This window comes from Pelecanus crispus, chromosome 1 (genome assembly GCF_030463565.1).
Source record: "Pelecanus crispus isolate bPelCri1 chromosome 1, bPelCri1.pri, whole genome shotgun sequence".
Lineage (NCBI taxonomy): Eukaryota > Metazoa > Chordata > Aves > Pelecaniformes > Pelecanidae > Pelecanus > Pelecanus crispus.
The window spans coordinates 202558390-202577314 of record NC_134643.1 but is presented as its reverse complement, the minus strand read 5'-3'; the positions used below and the strand labels follow the sequence as shown (position 1 = coordinate 202577314).

General features: G+C 45.7%; 1 protein-coding gene across 1 annotated transcript; it reads right to left on the bottom strand.

Annotated features, from left to right (window-relative positions):
• Positions 1-319: 319 nt before the first annotated feature.
• Positions 320-8115, bottom strand: HMGB1 (high mobility group box 1). Its single transcript, XM_075712858.1, has 5 exons — positions 8060-8115; positions 4986-5148; positions 4553-4698; positions 3384-3558; positions 320-1368 (listed from the first exon to the last, which is right to left on the bottom strand). Exons 2-5 carry the CDS (start codon positions 5133-5135, stop codon positions 1192-1194), a joined length of 648 nt encoding a protein of 215 aa, XP_075568973.1. The 5' UTR covers positions 5136-5148; positions 8060-8115; the 3' UTR covers positions 320-1191.
• Between the last annotated feature and the right edge of the window lie 10810 nt (positions 8116-18925).

Below are 18925 nucleotides of genomic sequence, written 5' to 3'. Positions count from 1 at the left end.
ATTTCTTGTGGGCCATTTGCTACCAGGAGAGTTTCATGGTATAAAGCCCGTGGCCATCACCAGACCTGTCACCAAAAAATAATATGGTAATTTCATGCTTTTAACTTTACACATTTTAGGTACGCTCATCGCTCGCAAGTGTTCAGAGATTTACAAATACAACTTCCATTACATGGTAACGGAGTCACACATGTAAATTTCTCTACACTGGATGGACATACACTCTTCCTATGGGTCCTTCTAGGACAAAATTTAACATTCCCTCCCCCCCCCGGCCCCCCTCCCCCACCCTCATCCCCCACCCACCCCCCCCAAAGTATTTAATTTCTGTAAAATTGAACTCTATACTTCTCAACTCTCCAAGACTGGTAAACTCATGCAACTCAATAGAATATTACATTTCACAAAAATCTGAACAAATATCAGTTTGTTGAGATTGAATTTTTTGTTTTGTTTCCAGTTACGGAAGAATATTCTTTCATCATATGCCTATATATTTCTTTTCTTACCCTATCATGATTATGCAGGGTATGCAGATCAAAGCTTTGTTTATCAGCTGGTTATATGAAAGATGAAAACTGTAATATTCCCGTGATCCCAAACGGGCATTCAATAAAGCAAAAGATGAGCTCCCCTCAAAAAAAAAAAAAAAAAAAAAAAAGAGAGAGAGAGAGAGAAAAGAAAAAGTATGATTTTTCAAGGGCACCTATTAAAAGGACAACAATACTAATAAAAAAATTGTATTTACTTAGAAGCATTCAGAATGTCAACAAAACAGCTGCAACTCTTTTTTTTCTTTTTTGCAATTACAGAGTGGTATTCAGTTAACAGAACAACAATTATTTTTATGATGCATCAGAGACAACTGAAGATGAAAAATGAACTACATCCCCGTATATAACTAATTTGTGCTGTGCACCAACAAGAACCTGCTTTAAAACTCCCATGCCAATTTACAACCCCCACACTGTACCAGGCAAGGTTAGTGGCCATTGAAATACCACTAAGGACAGGGCTATCTAAAGACACATTCGGTAGTGTGTTAACTATACAAAAAAAGAGACACTGTACAGTTTAAAAACAAATCTTACACAGCCTTACATTTCATTTTTTTTTTCTTTAAAAGGAGTGAGTTGTGTACAGGGGGGTTAAATGCTTTATAGACAAGAAAGAAATTGCTCTAAAAGAGACTTATTCATCATCATCATCATCTTCATCCTCCTCCTCTTCCTCCTCTTCATCATCTTCATCCTCTTCATCTTCATCCTCATCTTCCTCCTCCTCCTTCTTCTTCTTGCTCTTCTCAGCCTTGGCAACTACTTTTTTGCCTGCATCAACCTTCCCTTTGGCCCGATATGCAGCGATATCCTTGGAGGAGAAAAGCAGGAAGAATCTCTCAAAGATTTAACCAGCCAAGAGCTCCGAGCAACTTCCAAACGGTCCTTGTGAAACCAGAGCCACCCAGGTACCTGCCCCTTCTCCACATCCACCGGGGTAGGACCGGGAGCTGTAGCTTCAGCTACCAGGTGAACTGCGGCCCAACGCCAAAGAAAGGGGAACCCTCTAACACAGAAACGCTACTGGCACGCCACAATGCGCTGCTTACGGCTGTTGAGGAATCTCTGCTGTTAGGCTTCTGGGAACAGGTTGGAAAAGCTGCCGCCTCGGATGGTAAAGGCACAGCTGAGCCCACTATCCCAGAAGGAAATGAAGTAGGGAGACCTCTTAAGGTCCCTTTCTAGCCCTACCCTCTACGATGCCTAAAGAACGCACAGGAAAATCCTTGTTTGAGGCACAAAATTGTAATTAGCCATCCGAAACGCGACAGAATGACATGGCCTAATATTTGCAAAGTTATGCCTCAGCGAAGAGCAATTACACAGAATGCTGCCTAACTGAAGTTTACAAAATAAAAAGTCCTAAGAACTTGATTAAAGGGTAGACAGTGCCACCTTCTGCATGCAATAAATTTATTCTAGTGGTTTATAATGCAGAAAATTCAGTTCCTGTTATAGGGAGGTCAAAACTGTACTTGGAAGACCAAGCCAGAAAAACAGTTAGACTTCGCAACTTTCTGCCAAAATGATAAAAACAATTACGTTAACAGAATTGATCTACAGGACTTATACCAGCTACAGAGAAACGTCAACACCTTTACACAGATGGTCCAAATCTTCAAATATTCCCCATCCAGTAAACATTATACCACTGATCTTACAGTTCCCTCAGACTCCCTTAGAGCTTAGCACTGAATTTTCAGAAGATATGATACCCACTGAGTCAAAGGCCAAGCAGGGAAATAACTGGGATTACTGCACCTTAAAACCCCATTTGTAAGTGTAAGAAATAAAGACAATACTAGTGAAGATCAAAGTACCTGGGAATAAAGATGAATAATTCTACGATTTAAAAAGTCTCTTATGAGTTGCCTGGGCTGTATGTACAAACAATTACTAAAGAGTTTACATTGCACAGGAAGGACAATTTGGGAAAGCTTCTAGACCAGCAGTTCCTCTCCAGCACATAACCAGGACTCAAAAAGGCCGCCTTGCTCACTACAGCGCTACAACAGGAGAAATACCCAGAGGAAGGTCACGGCACACAAATGGATATACGTGGCATACATTAGCTATAGGTGGTTGCTGACCAATTGTAAAGCATCATCAGGGGATGCAAACATGCATCCCCTCCTCCTTTGGTTTCCTTGCATTGGGATGGGTATCTGCTTCCGGAAATAAACACACATGTACCCTGTGCGCACGACGCATTTCTACAGCTCCAATAATGATGATGGGATTTAGCTTTAGTAATTCAAGAAACTGTTATGACATGCTGCTTCACGTGTATTATTAACTATATTAATTACTAGATAGGAGATGGACACAAACTAGGTACAGGAAAAACACGTCTAAAACTAGCATCTCATTTGTGCTCTGACATTATCTCACAAATAAACTAAAAATAGTATCTCTGTATCAATTACTCTTAATGTTCAGGGGTGTTCATCAATACCGAACACCTCCAAAATCAGGGACAACATTTTATTCTTTACTGGCGTTACTTAATACTACCAACTCAACTCAGACAGTGCAGTGACCTACTGTTTTAATAACAGCACAGACACCATGGTATCTATTAAACCATCACTGATGGTCCTGAATGACAGATGGATGCAAATAGTTCAACACAAAGGATGGCAATTTAGTGTTATAGTAATAAACTGTATGCTCTCTTATGTGATATTTTCCAATAAATATCATGACATTTGTCATTAGCATATTACAATTTGCAACATCAGGTATCAAGAGCATACGAGAAGGAAAAAAAAACACCTAGATTGAGGCTTGACCTCCCCAAACCATCTCTGTAAATGTCGATGTTACCTTTTCATATTTCTCCTTCAGTTTAGCAGCCTTTTTTTCATAAGGCTGTTTATCATCTGCAGCGGTGTTGTTCCACATCTCTCCCAGTTTCTTTGCGACATCCCCAATGGACAGACCAGGATGTTCTCCTTTGATTTTTGGACGAAACTCAGAGCAAAACAAGAAAAAAGCCGAACTACAGAGGGGGAAAAGAAAAAAAAAGATATTATTTTAAATTTAGACTTCACTATAACAGAAAGTTTTGTGACCTTTGTTACTGTTTCTTAAGAGCGTTTTGGAAAAGCACCTAGAAGTGAGACAAACACTAATTACAATGGAAGATATTAGAACTGAATAAACTACTTTGAAAACTTAACACATCCTTGTCTCTTAAGTAATGCCGCACATCTGGTTCCACTTTTGGCAGGACCCCCAGAAAGGCAAATTTTATATACCATATGCAGAGAAAATCTTAAAAAAGGAGAATGAGTGAATGATACCAGGGGGGCAAACGTTATGTCAGAACTGTTAAAGGCAGGGAAACTGCAATATTTGTTATGGAAATCAGGATTTCCAGACGACAGCATCAGCCCAAATAAGAACATTCACTTGTACAGGAACTTCCCTGTTCCCTTCAGCATTAGCTCCATTTAAAACACACACAAAAACGTGTATTGCTACAAAGTACTAGTGTCTAGTACCAGGTGAACCTGAAGTCAGTAGTTTTTATGTACTGGCTGAAGTTTTAATTCTCCAAGCTGTTGTTAGTGCAAGATCATCCCTCTAACCTGTTCTGTGCAAAAGCCTCTTAATTTTGAACGGACTGCTCATCAAAAATTCTGCTCAAGCCAACAGGTGGGGAGAGCAGGCCCTGAAATATTTTACTGCCATTTTACACTAGAATTACCCTCTTAACAGAAACTGGAAACATGAGTCAGAACCGCATGTCACCGATTTTTGCATCCACTTTTAAAGGCTGACGTTATTCCAACTTAGATAAAGAGGGCCAACCTGAAACCACAAACCTATAATTCGTAACTAAAATTTTAACCTATCTTTACGCCACTGGTCAGGAAAATCACGTAGTCTTGTATTTCTGAAGCTCCTAAAGCTGGATAAAATGATCATTTTATAGATGCACTCCAGCATGATGGTCCCAAACAAGATAAACTAACTAGAAGTCTACTTACGGAGGCCTCTTCGGTGCATTTGGATCCTTGAACTTCTTTTTTGTTTCCCCCTTAGGTGGTACATAGTTTTTCATTTCTTTTTCATAACGAAGCTTGTCAGCCTTTGCCATATCTTCAAACTTCCCTTTCTCCTTAGAAGACATAGTCTGCAAGGCAATTAGAATCACAGAATATCTCAAGCTGGAAGGGACCCATAAGGATCAAAACAGTACTTTAAGATTCAAAAGCATATGCAAGTCCATTCCAAAATTTCAGTTGGGGGAGCTAAAGGTAACGCAAGAACAACGGATAGTTACCACTAATCTTACAACTGCACTTCAAACTTATCTAACACCTGAACTTTTAAAGAAATAATTTACAGTCTCGAATAGTATTTCACACAAAACAGTCGTTTAAGGTTTTGTGAGGGTTTTTCTTAAGCTGTTATTCCTACCTTCCATCGTTCTGAGCATTTTTTTGAGAACTCTGAAAAGTTCACTGAAGCATCTGGATGTTTCTTCTTGTGCTCCTCCCGGCAGGTTTGCACAAAGAAGGCGTATGAAGACATTTTACCTCTCGGCTTCTTAGGATCGCCTTTGCCCATTTTTGATGATTTTCTGTAACAAAGCACAAAAGACACCTTTAAAACTTTTACTTTTTACAAACCAATGTGGGAATTAAGCCATGACGAAGGATCATGCCAAACAAGACCCGACGGAGCAGTATTCCGAAATCATACAACAGGAGGAAGTTTCACTTCTGGAAAATTTACTGAAGACTTCTGCCATTGCTGTTTGAGGTGACCTGGACGCAAGCAACCTGAAGCCTCAAAGGGCCTGCAAAACATGCAGTTCTGGTCTCCTGTGAACAAAAATGTCCCTCCCAAGCAATCTGAAAGCAGGTACTAGCATCAGTGCAGTGGAGACCGTGCTCCTTGATTACTGCTAGTGTATCAATCCTATGCTTGGAAGGAATAAATTAAAGGAAAAGGGAAAAAGTACCCGAGTATCCTGTCTCAGCTGGTTTTATGGGTTACTAATTCTCTTCTTCCTAAAGCTCGTATTTCTATCCCCCTCCCTGTAGGCCCTGGGTGCTCATTTGCAAAAGATACATGTATTTATTATTTTTGCATGCCATATATTATCACTCTCCTTTAAGCGTACTGCAAAAACGTACTCTTTGTATGTATACCTAGAAATACAGGAATGAAACACCGCACTCAAACATGTTATAACCAAGCCAGGGACACGAAAAGTATGACATTTACATATGACTAGCAGAGCTGTGCTCAGCGCGAGGACTATCTGACTCTTTCATGGACTGAGAGGGAATGAAAAAATACCTTCCTGGAACTTTCACACCCAAGTCAGACATTCAGAGTATTTCTTCATAACTCCCTGGAAAAAGCCACTTGCACCCTGACGAGCTCTGGTCTTCAGCAGGAATTGAAAAAAGTTTTTAAAAAAAAAAAAAAAAAAAAAAAAAAAGGCAAGCGCACGCACTGCCTGCCCATATTGCCACAGAAGCAGTATTTCCTATCGGTTTGGCGGATAGACAGAAACAGATTTCTGCTCTGTGACTAAACACGTCCGGTTTGAAGTTTCTATCAAGTAAACAAGAGGGCTGAAGAACCAGGAGTCGCTCCTGCCTGCCATGGAGACGTTTCCAGAGCCAGCCGGCACCCGGGGCTCGGCTAGCGGCTGGGGCGCTCCCCCGCTGGCTGCGGGGGGAAGGCGGCGAGGGCCGGGGGGGACGGGGCAGGGGTGGCTCAGAGGCGTGGAGCCACTGCGGGAAGGATCAGGCAGCGCGACCGGAGCGCTGCGACCGTGAGCTGGCGTTTAAAAGCCTCCTTCCCGCCATTTTGGACGCTTCCCCTGCCGAGGGGGGCAGAGGAAAACTTCAGAAGTCCCCTCAGAGGCCTGCTGGGGGTGGGGGGGAGAATTTAAGGGGGGGGGGGGGGGGGAAGTCCCCTTATGAGGGAAAAGCTGTGAAGTTCTATTTTGTGTTCAGGCGAGGGCTCGCAGCCAGCGGGCGGCAAGCACATGCCCTGCAGCCGGCCACCGGGGCTGCGGCTGCCCGCAGGCGGCGACCCGCCGTCCCGGCCGCCGCTCGCAGCCCCGGGACAAAGCGCCCTCCCGGCCGCCGCCCCGTCCCCCCGCGGCGGGGCGCGCCGTCCCCCGGCCTGCCCCGCTCCCCGCCGCCATGAGGCCTGGCCGGCGAGGCGAGGCGAGGCGCGGCCTGCGCCGCCGCAGCGGCGGTGGCGGCGGGAGCGGCCGCCATGGCGCAGGCTCCTGGCGGAGGAGGTCACCCGCCGCCGAGCCTCCTTCCATTTTGTGCGCTGAGGAGAGCGAGCCGCTCCCCCCCCCACTCCCGCCCCGCCACCACACCCCCCCACACCCGCGGCCCGGCGGGCGGGGCGGCGAGGCCAGGCCTTGGGACCCCCGCCGAGGGGCCGCGGCGGAGCCGGGCGGCGACCCCCGGCCCGCGGGGGCGCGGCGGCGGCAGCGGCGGGGCGGCGCGGAATGGCCGCTGCTGGCGTCGCCCGCGCCCGCCGCCGCGCAGAGAACATGGCTCCTTCCTCCCTTCCCTTCCCTTTGTGTGAGCGCGCCCGCTACCCTGGCGCACACGCTCAGCCATTGCAGCCGGGGGAGGGCGGGCGGGAGGGAGGGAGACGGGGGGAGGTGGGTGGGTGCGGGGGGAGCGGGGCGGGGGGGGGGGGGGGGGCCGGCGCGCTTCCAGCGCCTGCCCGAGCCCCGGCGGAGCGGGCAGAGCCCCGGCGGGGACCCCCGCTCGCTCCCGCCGAGTTGCACGGCCCCTCGGCGGCGGGCCCCGCGCCCGGGCGAGCGGCGGCGGCTGGAAAAAAAAGTTCCCCCGAACTGCGCCCCCGCCCGCCCGAGCGCCTCTCTGCTCCGCCGCCGCTCGCCTTGTTTTCTCGCTCGCGGCTCCCGTCAGCCATGTTACAGCCGGGCGGCCGCGGGGCCAGCGGCTCCCCGGCCCGCGCCCCGCTGCCCCCGCGCTCCTCGCCGCCCCGGCGGCGGCCGGCAGCGCGGCGCGGCCCGCCCGAAGCCCCCCGCCGCCTCGCCGCGCCCGTGCCCCGCCGGCCGCCCCGCCGCCGCGGCGATGGCTACGGCGAGGCAGCGTAAGCGGCTTACGGCGGGGCACGGCGCGGCCCGCGCCCCCCGCGGCGAGCGACCCCCGGCCGCTCGTCCCCCCCCCAACCCCCCCCCCCACCCCCCGGGCGGCTTCCGCGCCCGTCTCCCTCCCTCCCGCCGCCCCGCTCCCGAAGTCGCCCGCCGCCCGCGCCCCCGGCGCCCCCGCCCCACCCCGGCCGGGGGGCTCGCCGCCCAGGAAGGGTCTCCCGGGCGCAGCCCGGCTCGCCTTTGTGTGCCGGCGCCCGAGCCGGCGCTGCCCCGCGCTCCGCGGCCAGCCAGCGGCGGCGGCACGGCGGGCAGCGCCGGCTCGCCGCCCGGCTGCGAGCGAGCGGGCGAGCGCGCCCGGCCGGCCCGGCGGCCCCCGGCGCGTACTCACCCGTGTCAGAGTCGGCACGCAGCCCTCGCTCGGCCCCGAGCCCCAGAGACGCTACCCCGGCCGCCCGCCCGGCCCCAGCGCTGCCTGGGTCCCTGTGTAGCCCGGTGCACCGCAATGGCTGTGAGAGCGGGATCGATACGCAGCCTCCTCACACTCTCAGCGCTGGTAACATTACTCTCAACACAGCCCCATCCCCATTGGCTGCCGCCAAGCCAGCCGCCGCGCCGATTGGCCGAGGCCCTTCCATTGTCCTGACCAGAGAGCTCCGGCGATTGGGAGCGGCGCGGGACACGTCACTGAGGATTGAAAGGGCGCGCAAATATAAAAGTGAGTGGAGGGAGCCGGGCGGCGGCGGGATGCAGAGCTCCGAGGCGGCGGCTCGCCGCCGCGCCGCCGCCTGCGAGGAGCGCGGGCCGCCGCCGCCCCGCCCGCCGCCGCGCCGGCCCCCCCCGCCCCCGGGGCCGCCCCCCGCCGCCCCGGGGGGCCCCCCAAGCCCGCCCCGGGGGGGAGCAGGGCGCAGTGCGCCGGCGCCGCGGGCGCTCCCGCGACGCCCCGGCTGCGCCGCCGCCGCCCCCCCCCGCGGCACACCCCCCCCGCCCCCCCCGGCGGGCCGCGCCGCCCCATTTCACGGACGCGGAAACTGAGGCGCGGGGCTCGGCGAGGGTCGGAGAGGCGAGCCCGCGTTTTCCGGCTCCCCTTGCCCGGCCTCCGCCGTCGCACGGCGCTGGCTGGCAGACGGGCTCTTCTTCTGCGCGCACCGCGCTAGGTGGTGGGTTGGGTGGCTTGGGTTTTTTTGGTGGGGTTTTTTTTTTTTCCCCCAGAAATGGGTAAATTACCTGAAAGAACAAGAATCGGAAGGTCTTGGCTCTCTCCGTAACCCCCCTTGGGTGACAAGGACCACGCTGAGGTGGCCGGGCAGCCCCCAAATTCTCCACGCTCCTGCGCCAGCCCCGGCCCCCGGTGCAGAGGCAGGCTGAGCTAGCAGAAAGTTGGCAATCTGGGCCACATCTCACCTGCCCTTCGTTGCCCGTCCTCTCACCCCTTTTTTACAGTCACTCGCACCATATGAATCATCTGCAGCGGACTGTGGAACAGAAGGAATACCCCTTTACATCTGCTCACTGTTTACATCTACTTTACCGGTGCAAACAGCGCTGGGAGGAGCGTTGGTGTGATAAATCCGAAACCTCTGACCTTCCCTGAAAGGTGTTATCGGTGCACTTACTGAAGTAACAGAAACTTGAATGATGACAGCTATACAGGTGTACATATCAAAAACCGTTCTTACCTTGTAATTGTTGTTACCGCTGGCAATATGAGTAGCAGGTAACGTTAAGAGATGGTCTGTATGATCCTTAGTGTTTTGTAGGCCGCCTAAACGTGAAAATAGGACAAATCCTCATCTGCCAGACCACAAACCCTTCTGAAACTTCATAGATAGGAGAAGGTTTTAAGAGAATGTGATAATTAAGTAGATTGTCAAAATCAGCTATTTACACATAAACCTTTGTGACCAATAATAAAATTTAAGTATTATCATCTGACAAAATGAAACAATCAATAAAGTCTCTTTTCTTTGCTAATAGCATTCAGTAGCAGGAATTAACCACAGTAAAATGTGAATCCTAGGATGTCATGTTTAAGGTCCCAAGCAAAACCAACCCCGAAATTCAATAATAATAATACCATGTACCTTTTAATTTAGCCCAACTCTGCTTGCTTAGTACTTAGTAAGAGAGAAACTTAGAGAATACTTAGTCTATTAAGTTTAGGCTTATGCAAATTATAAGCTGTACAAATACTGAGAATTTTAAAAAAGTCCCAAACCCACATCTTAAAGTCATAATTGTACCATTTTCCAGCACAGCCAGGCGTAAGTTCAATAAACTAGCTTCCTCTTTCTTTAGATATGAATGTGATTTAAAAGAAACCAATATAATTATAACAGTACTAGCTCACTGCAGACACTTTTATGCTGGGATGGCTCAATTCTCTACTTGCTTGCATCCATGTTAGGTGGAGTGAATCATTTTAATTGTATCAGTAGAAGAGTCGTGATAAACTTCTGTGAAGCTTCACCAAGTGGTCACTTTGCATGGTTCATCTCTAGGAATTAAGCCACAGAAGAGGCTGCAAAAGACTGGCTTTGCCACAGACTTAGTGTTTGATGATCCTCGGACAAATCTTTGTGCTTGTTCTTCCTTCTTTAAGTGGGATGGTATTTCTAAAATGTTTGTAAGACACTGTTACAACCAAAGTAAATCTCATGAGCAGATCCCCTAGCAGAGGCCATGGGTGCTGATCTGCTAAAAAGTTATCACAGCGGATGGAGTGCAGCGACACTCTTTACACCAAGTCTCGGTCCGGAATGCTACACATTGATGACTGGTCTCAGTGTCGCATTCACATTTGTGTCACAGTGGACGATATGAAACAAAAATTACATTTTCTTTTTTCCTCAGTGGCTTACTTCTTTAAATACGCTTTTACGCACAGTACCATTAAGTCCCATGGAAGTAATATACGAGTTCTGTATATGATATAATAGGCTCCTGTTTAGGAAGCTAGCAGCATGTGTTAAGGTACATAAAGCTGAGAGCTGTTCAGCCTCACAAGATGTAAACCTCCCAGTAACCATCTGAATATGCAAGCAGGGCAACTGTATCATTCAAGAAGTTTATACCAGGGCTGCTTCTGAGTGTCGTTCAGACTTTCTACCCTTGTCCTCTGGCGATTCTCCCATCCAAGAAAACACCGATCCCTCCTCAAAGCCTTCCTAAGTTAACTGGGCCCCTCACGGCTGAGGAACAGGCCCCACAAATCATACACATTTTTTACACATCTGCTGACAGAACATTTGTATTAGTATTCATCTGATCCACTTAGTCAATCCAGAGTCCAGTAATTTCTGTTCCGGATCCAATGCCCAAGCCAGTCGCTGCTGCTTGGCTTTGATTGTTACCTCCTAATATTTCTCCTCCTCGAGGTGGAGCTTCTTTCAAGATATTGCCGGTGAGAAGGCAAAGAAATTCAAAATCTTCGATTGCAATTATCAGTTGTTTGGCAAGGCAGAGTGCTTTATGGAAGTCAAAGACCCTTTCAGATAATGACCCTAATTCTATAACTGCCTCATTTGTGAAGAAGTGCTGATGGACAGAAGACGACAGCAGTTCTGCTATCTGAACTCATGTGAAAGTACATGAACAGTAAGGAACACTAATGTTTCTGTCTCAAGGAAAGTCTTTTTTTTTGGCTGGTTTGTGTCTTGAGGTTTAAACCTTTACACAGAATATGGAGCAGAGGAAAACTGTAAAAAGCACAAGCATTTATGTGGCCTAGTGTGCAGGAGCTGATAGCTTTGCACATACTGAACTCCTTTAAAGCTTCTTCTGTCAAAACCAGACCTGAAAGGAAGGAAAAGGCAGGCATTTATTCCCAGCTGTTGTCTAGAGCCAACAATTTAGTAAAAGGCGAGTGATGAGGAGGTTCTGATTACATGACATATTCCTGTAAAGGTTTTCCTTCACCTCTGCTAGTTATATGCTAAGGCCTGTACAGGTTTCCGTATTCCAGTGGGTTTCTTCTGCGGCTCCTGATGACAGAAATAAAAAGAATTTACTCATCGGTTGCAGACGGTAGTAGTTTTTACGGAAGCAGTATATGTTTCTTCTCTTGTTCATGCTGTGCCACATCCCTTCTGATACTTTACAAACACGCCTTCTTCTGCAAACCTTACTGAAGTCCAAATCTGTTTTAAATTACGCTCCACATGACAGGTGCAGCCACTGAGATCACTCGGATAACACGAGCCACCTTTGACTTCATGCACAGAGGCTTTGCCCACAGAATATTCTGGTCATAACAGCCCAATTTCACTGCTCTGGAAAAAAAGTATGTAGCTGCACAGGAAGTTTCAAAACCCCTATTTAGTAATTTTGATGTTTTGCAAACTAGAGTATACTTTGGGAAAAGTCACAGATTGGATGTTGTATTGCAAAGAAAGAGTAAGACTATGATTTCTATTACATGTGTTTTCAAACACTTAAATTTTAATAATAGTCTTTGCAACTACTTACTTGAAAACTAGCAGAAATGTTTGTAACGAGTGTTCTGGCTCAACTTCTTCTCCATGCAAGTCAAGCTGAACTTGGATGGAAACATCAGCTATATATTCTTAACCTTTTTTTAAAACATCCATTTTCTTTAGAGATAACGGGGAAAGGCCTCTCCAAAGACAGAACCATTCTTCTAAACAATGTATTGCTGAGCAGGAACAGAAAAGTTCCAGCTGAATGATGAAAACAGCTTTATTTTCTTTATTTAAAATTATCCTCTCACTTCAGATCATTCCCCGTTTAGCTCATAACTGAAGACTTCTGGCAAAGACAAGCAAGGATGGAGAATCCCAAGGAGCACAGACTACGGAGACCACCCAGCTGGCAGTGAAGCCTGACCAAGAGACAGATGCAGAGTGGGCATCTCCTTTCTCCCCAGCTTCCAAAACAACATTGTGAAACACCTTGATGAGACTCCTTCAAGCAGCATTTCTGAGGAAGTCACAGTATAAAATAAGCCAGAAAGTCCTTAGAAAGTCTCTGCCCACTTGAGCGCTGTGGTTGCTGACAGAGGTGAGAGAAGGAACTTGCACCAGTTCCATGAGACGCAGGAGACACAAGACGCGTGGCAGCACACCTCCCCTGGGGCAAGAAGGTTGCTATTCCATGCCACCACCTTCTCTTGCAAATCTGACTTTTTGTGAAGGACACTGCTTACTCCCCGGTGGTTTTGGCTGGAAAGCAGATGATTTCATAGCTCGCTTTGACAATGAAGAGATTCAGTGTTGTCACTGGACCTGCAGATTTTGTCACTCTGTCCTCCCTCCCGAGGAATGAGATCATTGTTTCTTCGGGTCAAAATTAAGAGAATATTACAGCGAAAACGGTACACCAAAACCTAGCTTGCCAGTCAAATCCAAAGCTACTATTAGGGTATTTTTAACAAGATCATAAAGCCTTTCTCAATACAAAAATGTTATGTTTTCAGCTCAAAATGAGAGCAAAACATGTGCAGAGACAGGGCACCTGGGCACATGTACTTATGATGGAGCTGCTGGTGATTTAGATTGTCACTGTTGCTTTTGAACACTTCCAGCCATACAACGGCTAGGTTGTTCGCAGGACATTCGCAAAAAGCACTGGCCGTATTTGCCCTTCTCCTGAGGCTGCAGTGCCAGCCTATACGCAGCCCAGATTAACACAATTCTCAGTTGCTTATTAGATGCAGACTTATAACCAATTTTCTCCGCCGGTGTCTTATTTGAAATCTTCAGGACATACTTCAAATATTTCCTCAAAATCATTTCTGGAAGAGAAAGACTCCATTCAAAGAAATGAGACTTAGCATGGCTGCAAATAGTAACAATGCACGGAATGTGCTTTGCTTTACCTTTCCATCTGGATTTGCTCAGATTGCATCAAGTAATCTGCATATATTGTTGGCTCTCTTCTATTAGTGAGCACTATCTAGAGAACAGGGTTTCAGAAGGGCATTTGTCCTTTCAGCCTGGATGAACGGCTGGCTACTCTAGATGTGCGAGTAAGTGGTAACTGAGGAGAAGTAGCAGCCAGACAAGGCAACCTCGGCTGACTGAAGGAAGTGGTCTGGGAGAGGCAGGCAGGGAGCAGGGATGGCACCGGTGCCGCTGCAGTAATTTCCTTGCCGGGCTTCATGTGTGAACCAGCTGATTGTTGTTGACATATGAGCCCTGCAGACAATTACATCATTTCTAGAGCGGAGTTGTTCTTAAATCAGAGCCAGTACTTACACAGTGCTTTTATCCATAGAATGGATAACATTTATATTTGTCTGCTTTTTGAGGAATTAACAGATATACAGTAAAGTATCCAAGACGACATACTTCCATAGCAAAAGTGTATACACACACTGTTCAGCTTACAAAGTGGGCAAAACTGATGAACATACATCAGTATGGCCTTTTCTTCTGACGATTGGTATGCCATGAACATTTTTTCACAGTGAAAATGTGTATAGAAAGCAACCATTTCATGGTAACAGTAATGGAAATTATTTACTCTTATGACATGTGCTTCCTTTAGTATCTTATTCCTTATGCATAAGTACATAACTTCTTTAAATGTCTCTGTGAGGATCTCAATGCAGAGTTTCAGACAGATGGGAACTGTGTTCAGCTTCAACAGCAAAAAGGAGTTCAAGAAATGTTCTTGAGAACTGCGCTATTCCTGAAATCACTGACCTGTTGAGACATTTGCTTTGCTGAGAGCACAACATGTAGTGCAACATCCACTTATCTCTTCAACTTTCTGGAAACATTGCATCAGGTATTCAATTCCTCTCCAAAATCTCCAGACCATTTATGTGATTGTACATTCAAGTCCACCATGAAGATAAGAGTTATCAGCTGCTTCAAATAAACCTAAAATGCTGCTGTCCACCCTCACTCTAAAAGTATTAGTACTCAGCTTCCTTCACTCCAGTCTAGAGGAAGGTAAGCATCTGATGCTGACACTGCTATTAGACTTCTACACTTGAACAGGCAGTATCCAACCAGGCATAAGGTTATGAAAAATACCTGAGATTCCCTTCCTTCCCATTTTATCCAGCCCAGAAGATTCAACAAGGTATGCTCCCTCATACCCGGGACTCCTTTAGATAGCCCTCAATCCTACATGCTAAATTGGAAAGATTCCTTGAGCCAGGTATAGTGCTGGGTCAGAGATGCTATTCCCTTATCTATAAGTTTTCTGAAAATACACAACATACAAACATCACTCTGACCCTTACTTTGATCCTTTATATAGGACTCTATCCATATCTTCAACACAGGCTAAACCATATGCTTCTGAATATGCAGAAGATACCTTAACACCAACATAGTCCCTGATATTAGAAATCCTAGCACAGTATTATCTCCACAAGACAGGAAAATAGTGTGAATTTATGGGATGCTAATATCAGAGGAAATAGAGAGTGCAGCATGCCATCGCTATCTGGTAACTACACAGGATCTACCATGATGTCTACACTGCATACAAGCAGTTACAGGAACTGCTGGAGGAAATAACCATTAGTTTACAGCTTCAAAAAGAAACTTGCATAGTTTGACAGGACAGTCTTGCCCTTTCACTGAATATAGCCAAGTGTATATGGTTGTCACTGAGTAGTGTCCGTCTCATCCCTGACAACGCAATGGTAGATAATTGCGTGTTTCTCATTCATTCAGGGAATTTGTCCACATCTTCAGCAACTTCGTTAACTTGCTAATTTCGCAATGAGATAAGGTGCTCAAGGAAGATTACAAGTACTACAAGTTATCAGAGTGAATCACTTAAGGAGGGCAAAGAACATATCCTGGAAGAGCAGAAGAAGCCTCAAAAAAGTTATCTTTTCTCCACCTCTCTCCTTTCTGTCCCCTTTCCTTTTCCCTGTACTCCTGTGCAAAGATAAGCTGGAAATGCACTGTGGCAGCTGTACCTGCTCACCAAATACTCACCAGTAGCTTTATTTAATGGGAAAGTAATTTTCTAGCCACCACCCCTCTCCCCCCACCCTCAGAATGGTTATCCAGTATATATTATACTCCAGTGGGTGCTACACTGGTCAAACACCTGCCATTACATGCAGCCATCCCAATTTATTACTGGTTCAGGAAGGAGGATCACCTCTTACACGGACGTTCAAAGAAATGAAGTCATGCTAGTATTCTTACGGAGACTGTCTCCAGCTTCGATCACAATCATCCTGTTTCTTCTACCATCTTCTTTCCCAGAGCCATCATCTCCCTTTATTTAAGGGTTCTATTCCAGGACTTGGGAGACTCAGGAGAAGAAACTGAGGCAACCTAGGATGTAAGAAATTACATACTTTATATCAACTAAGCCTGTGATACCAGAAGGCATTCAAGGGAATGCCCACTTCTCTCATCTCCTTCCAACAACAGATAGTTGTTTTGAAAAGGGCTCTGTGAGCTCATCATTGCAGCAGGACAGCTTCTACCCCAAGTCACCCTGTATTACCAAAATCTTAGCATTAACTTTTTCATTAACACACATTTGTAGTCTAAATCTATTTAGATTAGTACTTTCTTAACTAGAGGCCATTTGGCTTTCTATTCTGTCTTTGTTCGCCTCTACTCCTTTTTCAGGAGTTTTAGAGGATTTAAAGTCTTTTACATTCTCTTAATTCCCCTTTTTTCCTTATTTACCATGTTTCCATGAGCTTTAATTTTGTTGAAACAAATTAAGTCCCTTTTTGAATATGCCCCAAGTTTCAGTGAGGGAATGCTGCCACAAAGGACAGGTGTACTCTTTTAGAAGTCAAAAACCAAGACAGTTCGGACAGAAAGTCAGCATGGTGACCTCAAGTTTGTGTAAGACACAATGTTAGACAAACTTGCATTAAATGGATCTGCAGTGCTCAGAGTTTACAGTCTGTAGTTCAATTTAATGAAAATTTGATCGTTTCCATGAGAGATAAGTATGGATCTGAGAGTGCGGATTCAATTCACTGGGGAGGCCAAGATGCTTTGACCAGGCAGGGATCTGACTAGTCTCCTCAGGGTAAATTTAACTCAACATTTTCTTAAAGTATGGATAAAAATCAAAATGAGTAGCCACTCCTTTGGTAAGAAATATGGGAGCAGTAAAACTTACAATAGTCTCTCTGAAGCTGTGGATTTTGATTGTTTGAACTCTTATATAACTTAATGGAAATAGCTTTTATAACAAAAGAAATTCTTGATACTTTGTTATTTCTTCCATTACAGCATAACCGATCATATAACTGTTCTAGGGCTTCCAAATGTAAGCAAGTGGCTACTTATGGGATTAAACGGATGTAAGGGATGCATATATTCACATCCATTCACAGTTTCTATTTTCAGTGGCCCAGAGAGTCTGTTACTAACAAAGGTTTTGCATTCAATCCTACAAAATTTTGGCAAGTATGTATTACCGTGTTATCCACAGCACTTCAGGTTTTGATGTATAATCGTTGCTTTACAGTTATTATTTTTATTTCACTTCTTTCTCCTTAAAAACCTCAACACAAACACAAATACTTCTGCAACCCCTCCTGCACGCCCACTCTTGCTGATTTGATAGTCCTTTTGAAGTTTATGAAGCATTTAAATCTTTTTAAAATGATCCAGCCTTTTCTGTCCTCTAATAATTACATACTCAGATGTGTTGAAGTCATATTAACTACATGTTTATTTTATCTGACCTTGCAAAAACATCAATTTCTGACCACACTAACACGAGTAACTAGTGAAGTAATTTTACTGCTGTGTATGTGACTAGTAAAATACAGTTTTATGTGTCTTTTTCAATAGAAAAAATAGAGAAGAAATAGAAGAGAGCCACAAAAATCATCCTAGAATGTGAAAAAATAATGAGAACCATAAAAAGCTCAATCTGTTTAGCTTTTTGTAAAAAAAAAAAAAAAAAAAAAAAAAAAAGATTGAGAAGTAACTTGATTACAGGGTAAAAGCACCTTCCTGGGGAGAAAATAGTGAGTACTAAAGAGCTCTTTAATCCATCAGAGAAAGGCATAACAAGAATCAATGACTGGAAGCTGAAGGCAAACAAATGCAAATGGAAATAAGGTAGAAAATTTTTAGCAGCAGGCATGATTACTACTAGTATTATACTAGTACCTGGAAGCCAAGTCATGGATCAGGGCTCCCTCACACTAGGTGCTGGTAAAAAAACCCCCAACAAACCAACCAAAAAAACCCCTCAAAATCCAAAACAACAACAACAAAAAAAAAAAACAGAAAAGAAAAACAATCCCTGCCAAAAGGTTACAAACAATGCATAAGATGAAGTAACATAATAAATCAATGATAATATTATCTGACATGACAGGCAGCAGTTTCAGGCCATGGTTTCACGATACCAAGCGTTGAGTTGAGATACTGGCTTAAGGTGATTCTGCCCTATCAAGACTGATTCTTTCTGCTCCCACAACTTCTCTACAGCTGTGAAACTTTGAAAACTGATCCTTATTAAAAAAAAAAAAAGTGTTAAAAGCAGGGTTTTCGTTTTTTATTTACAGCAAAATGCCAGTGGAACTGATGTAGTTTTGCAAGCATTTCGATTTTTATGAATTTCAGTGAATGGCTTTACCAAAACGTTCCTAACTACCTGTATATCTCAGTATCATCTCTGGTGCTGCTTACAGGACATCTGAATTTGCTGCATTACTTGTGGGAAAAGACTGCATAACCCAGAGAAAAATATGCAAAAGAAAAGCATGAGGTTGCTTTGTTTTCCTCACAGCAAATCACTCGCCTCGTCACCAAAACTCGAGCGTCATCCATGGGTCAGGTAGAACATTAACAAACACTGAAACCTAGCCCATGGTCTGCCAAGATTTCTCTGAAAAAAACCCTATCATCCTAATCAGGTCTAACATAAAAGATAAAGAGATGAACTTGTGATTCCCAACACCACTGCTCTGGCACTGGAGTCTACACACCATCCTTGGTAGCTTACAAACACAACAGGCCACTACAGTTTGACCAGGAAGAAGATTAAAGGGGGAAGCTGAGAGCAATATTTTTCTATTATTGAAGTTTTTGGTACATATTTTTGAGATCAAGAATCTATATGGATAGCCCCTGAAATTAATCTGGGAGAAAACTGGGAGACTTGAGGAGTGCCTCCTCTTATTTTCCAGCAGAAAAGCATGGTTGGGAAAAAAAAAACACCTTTGATTTCCATTTCTTTGTTTAGACTATTAGCAGACTATAGCAACACACCATGCCCCCCCAACATCTACTGCACTGAGAAACTCCAGAGGAGCTCGTTTGTTGGGCTGGGAATG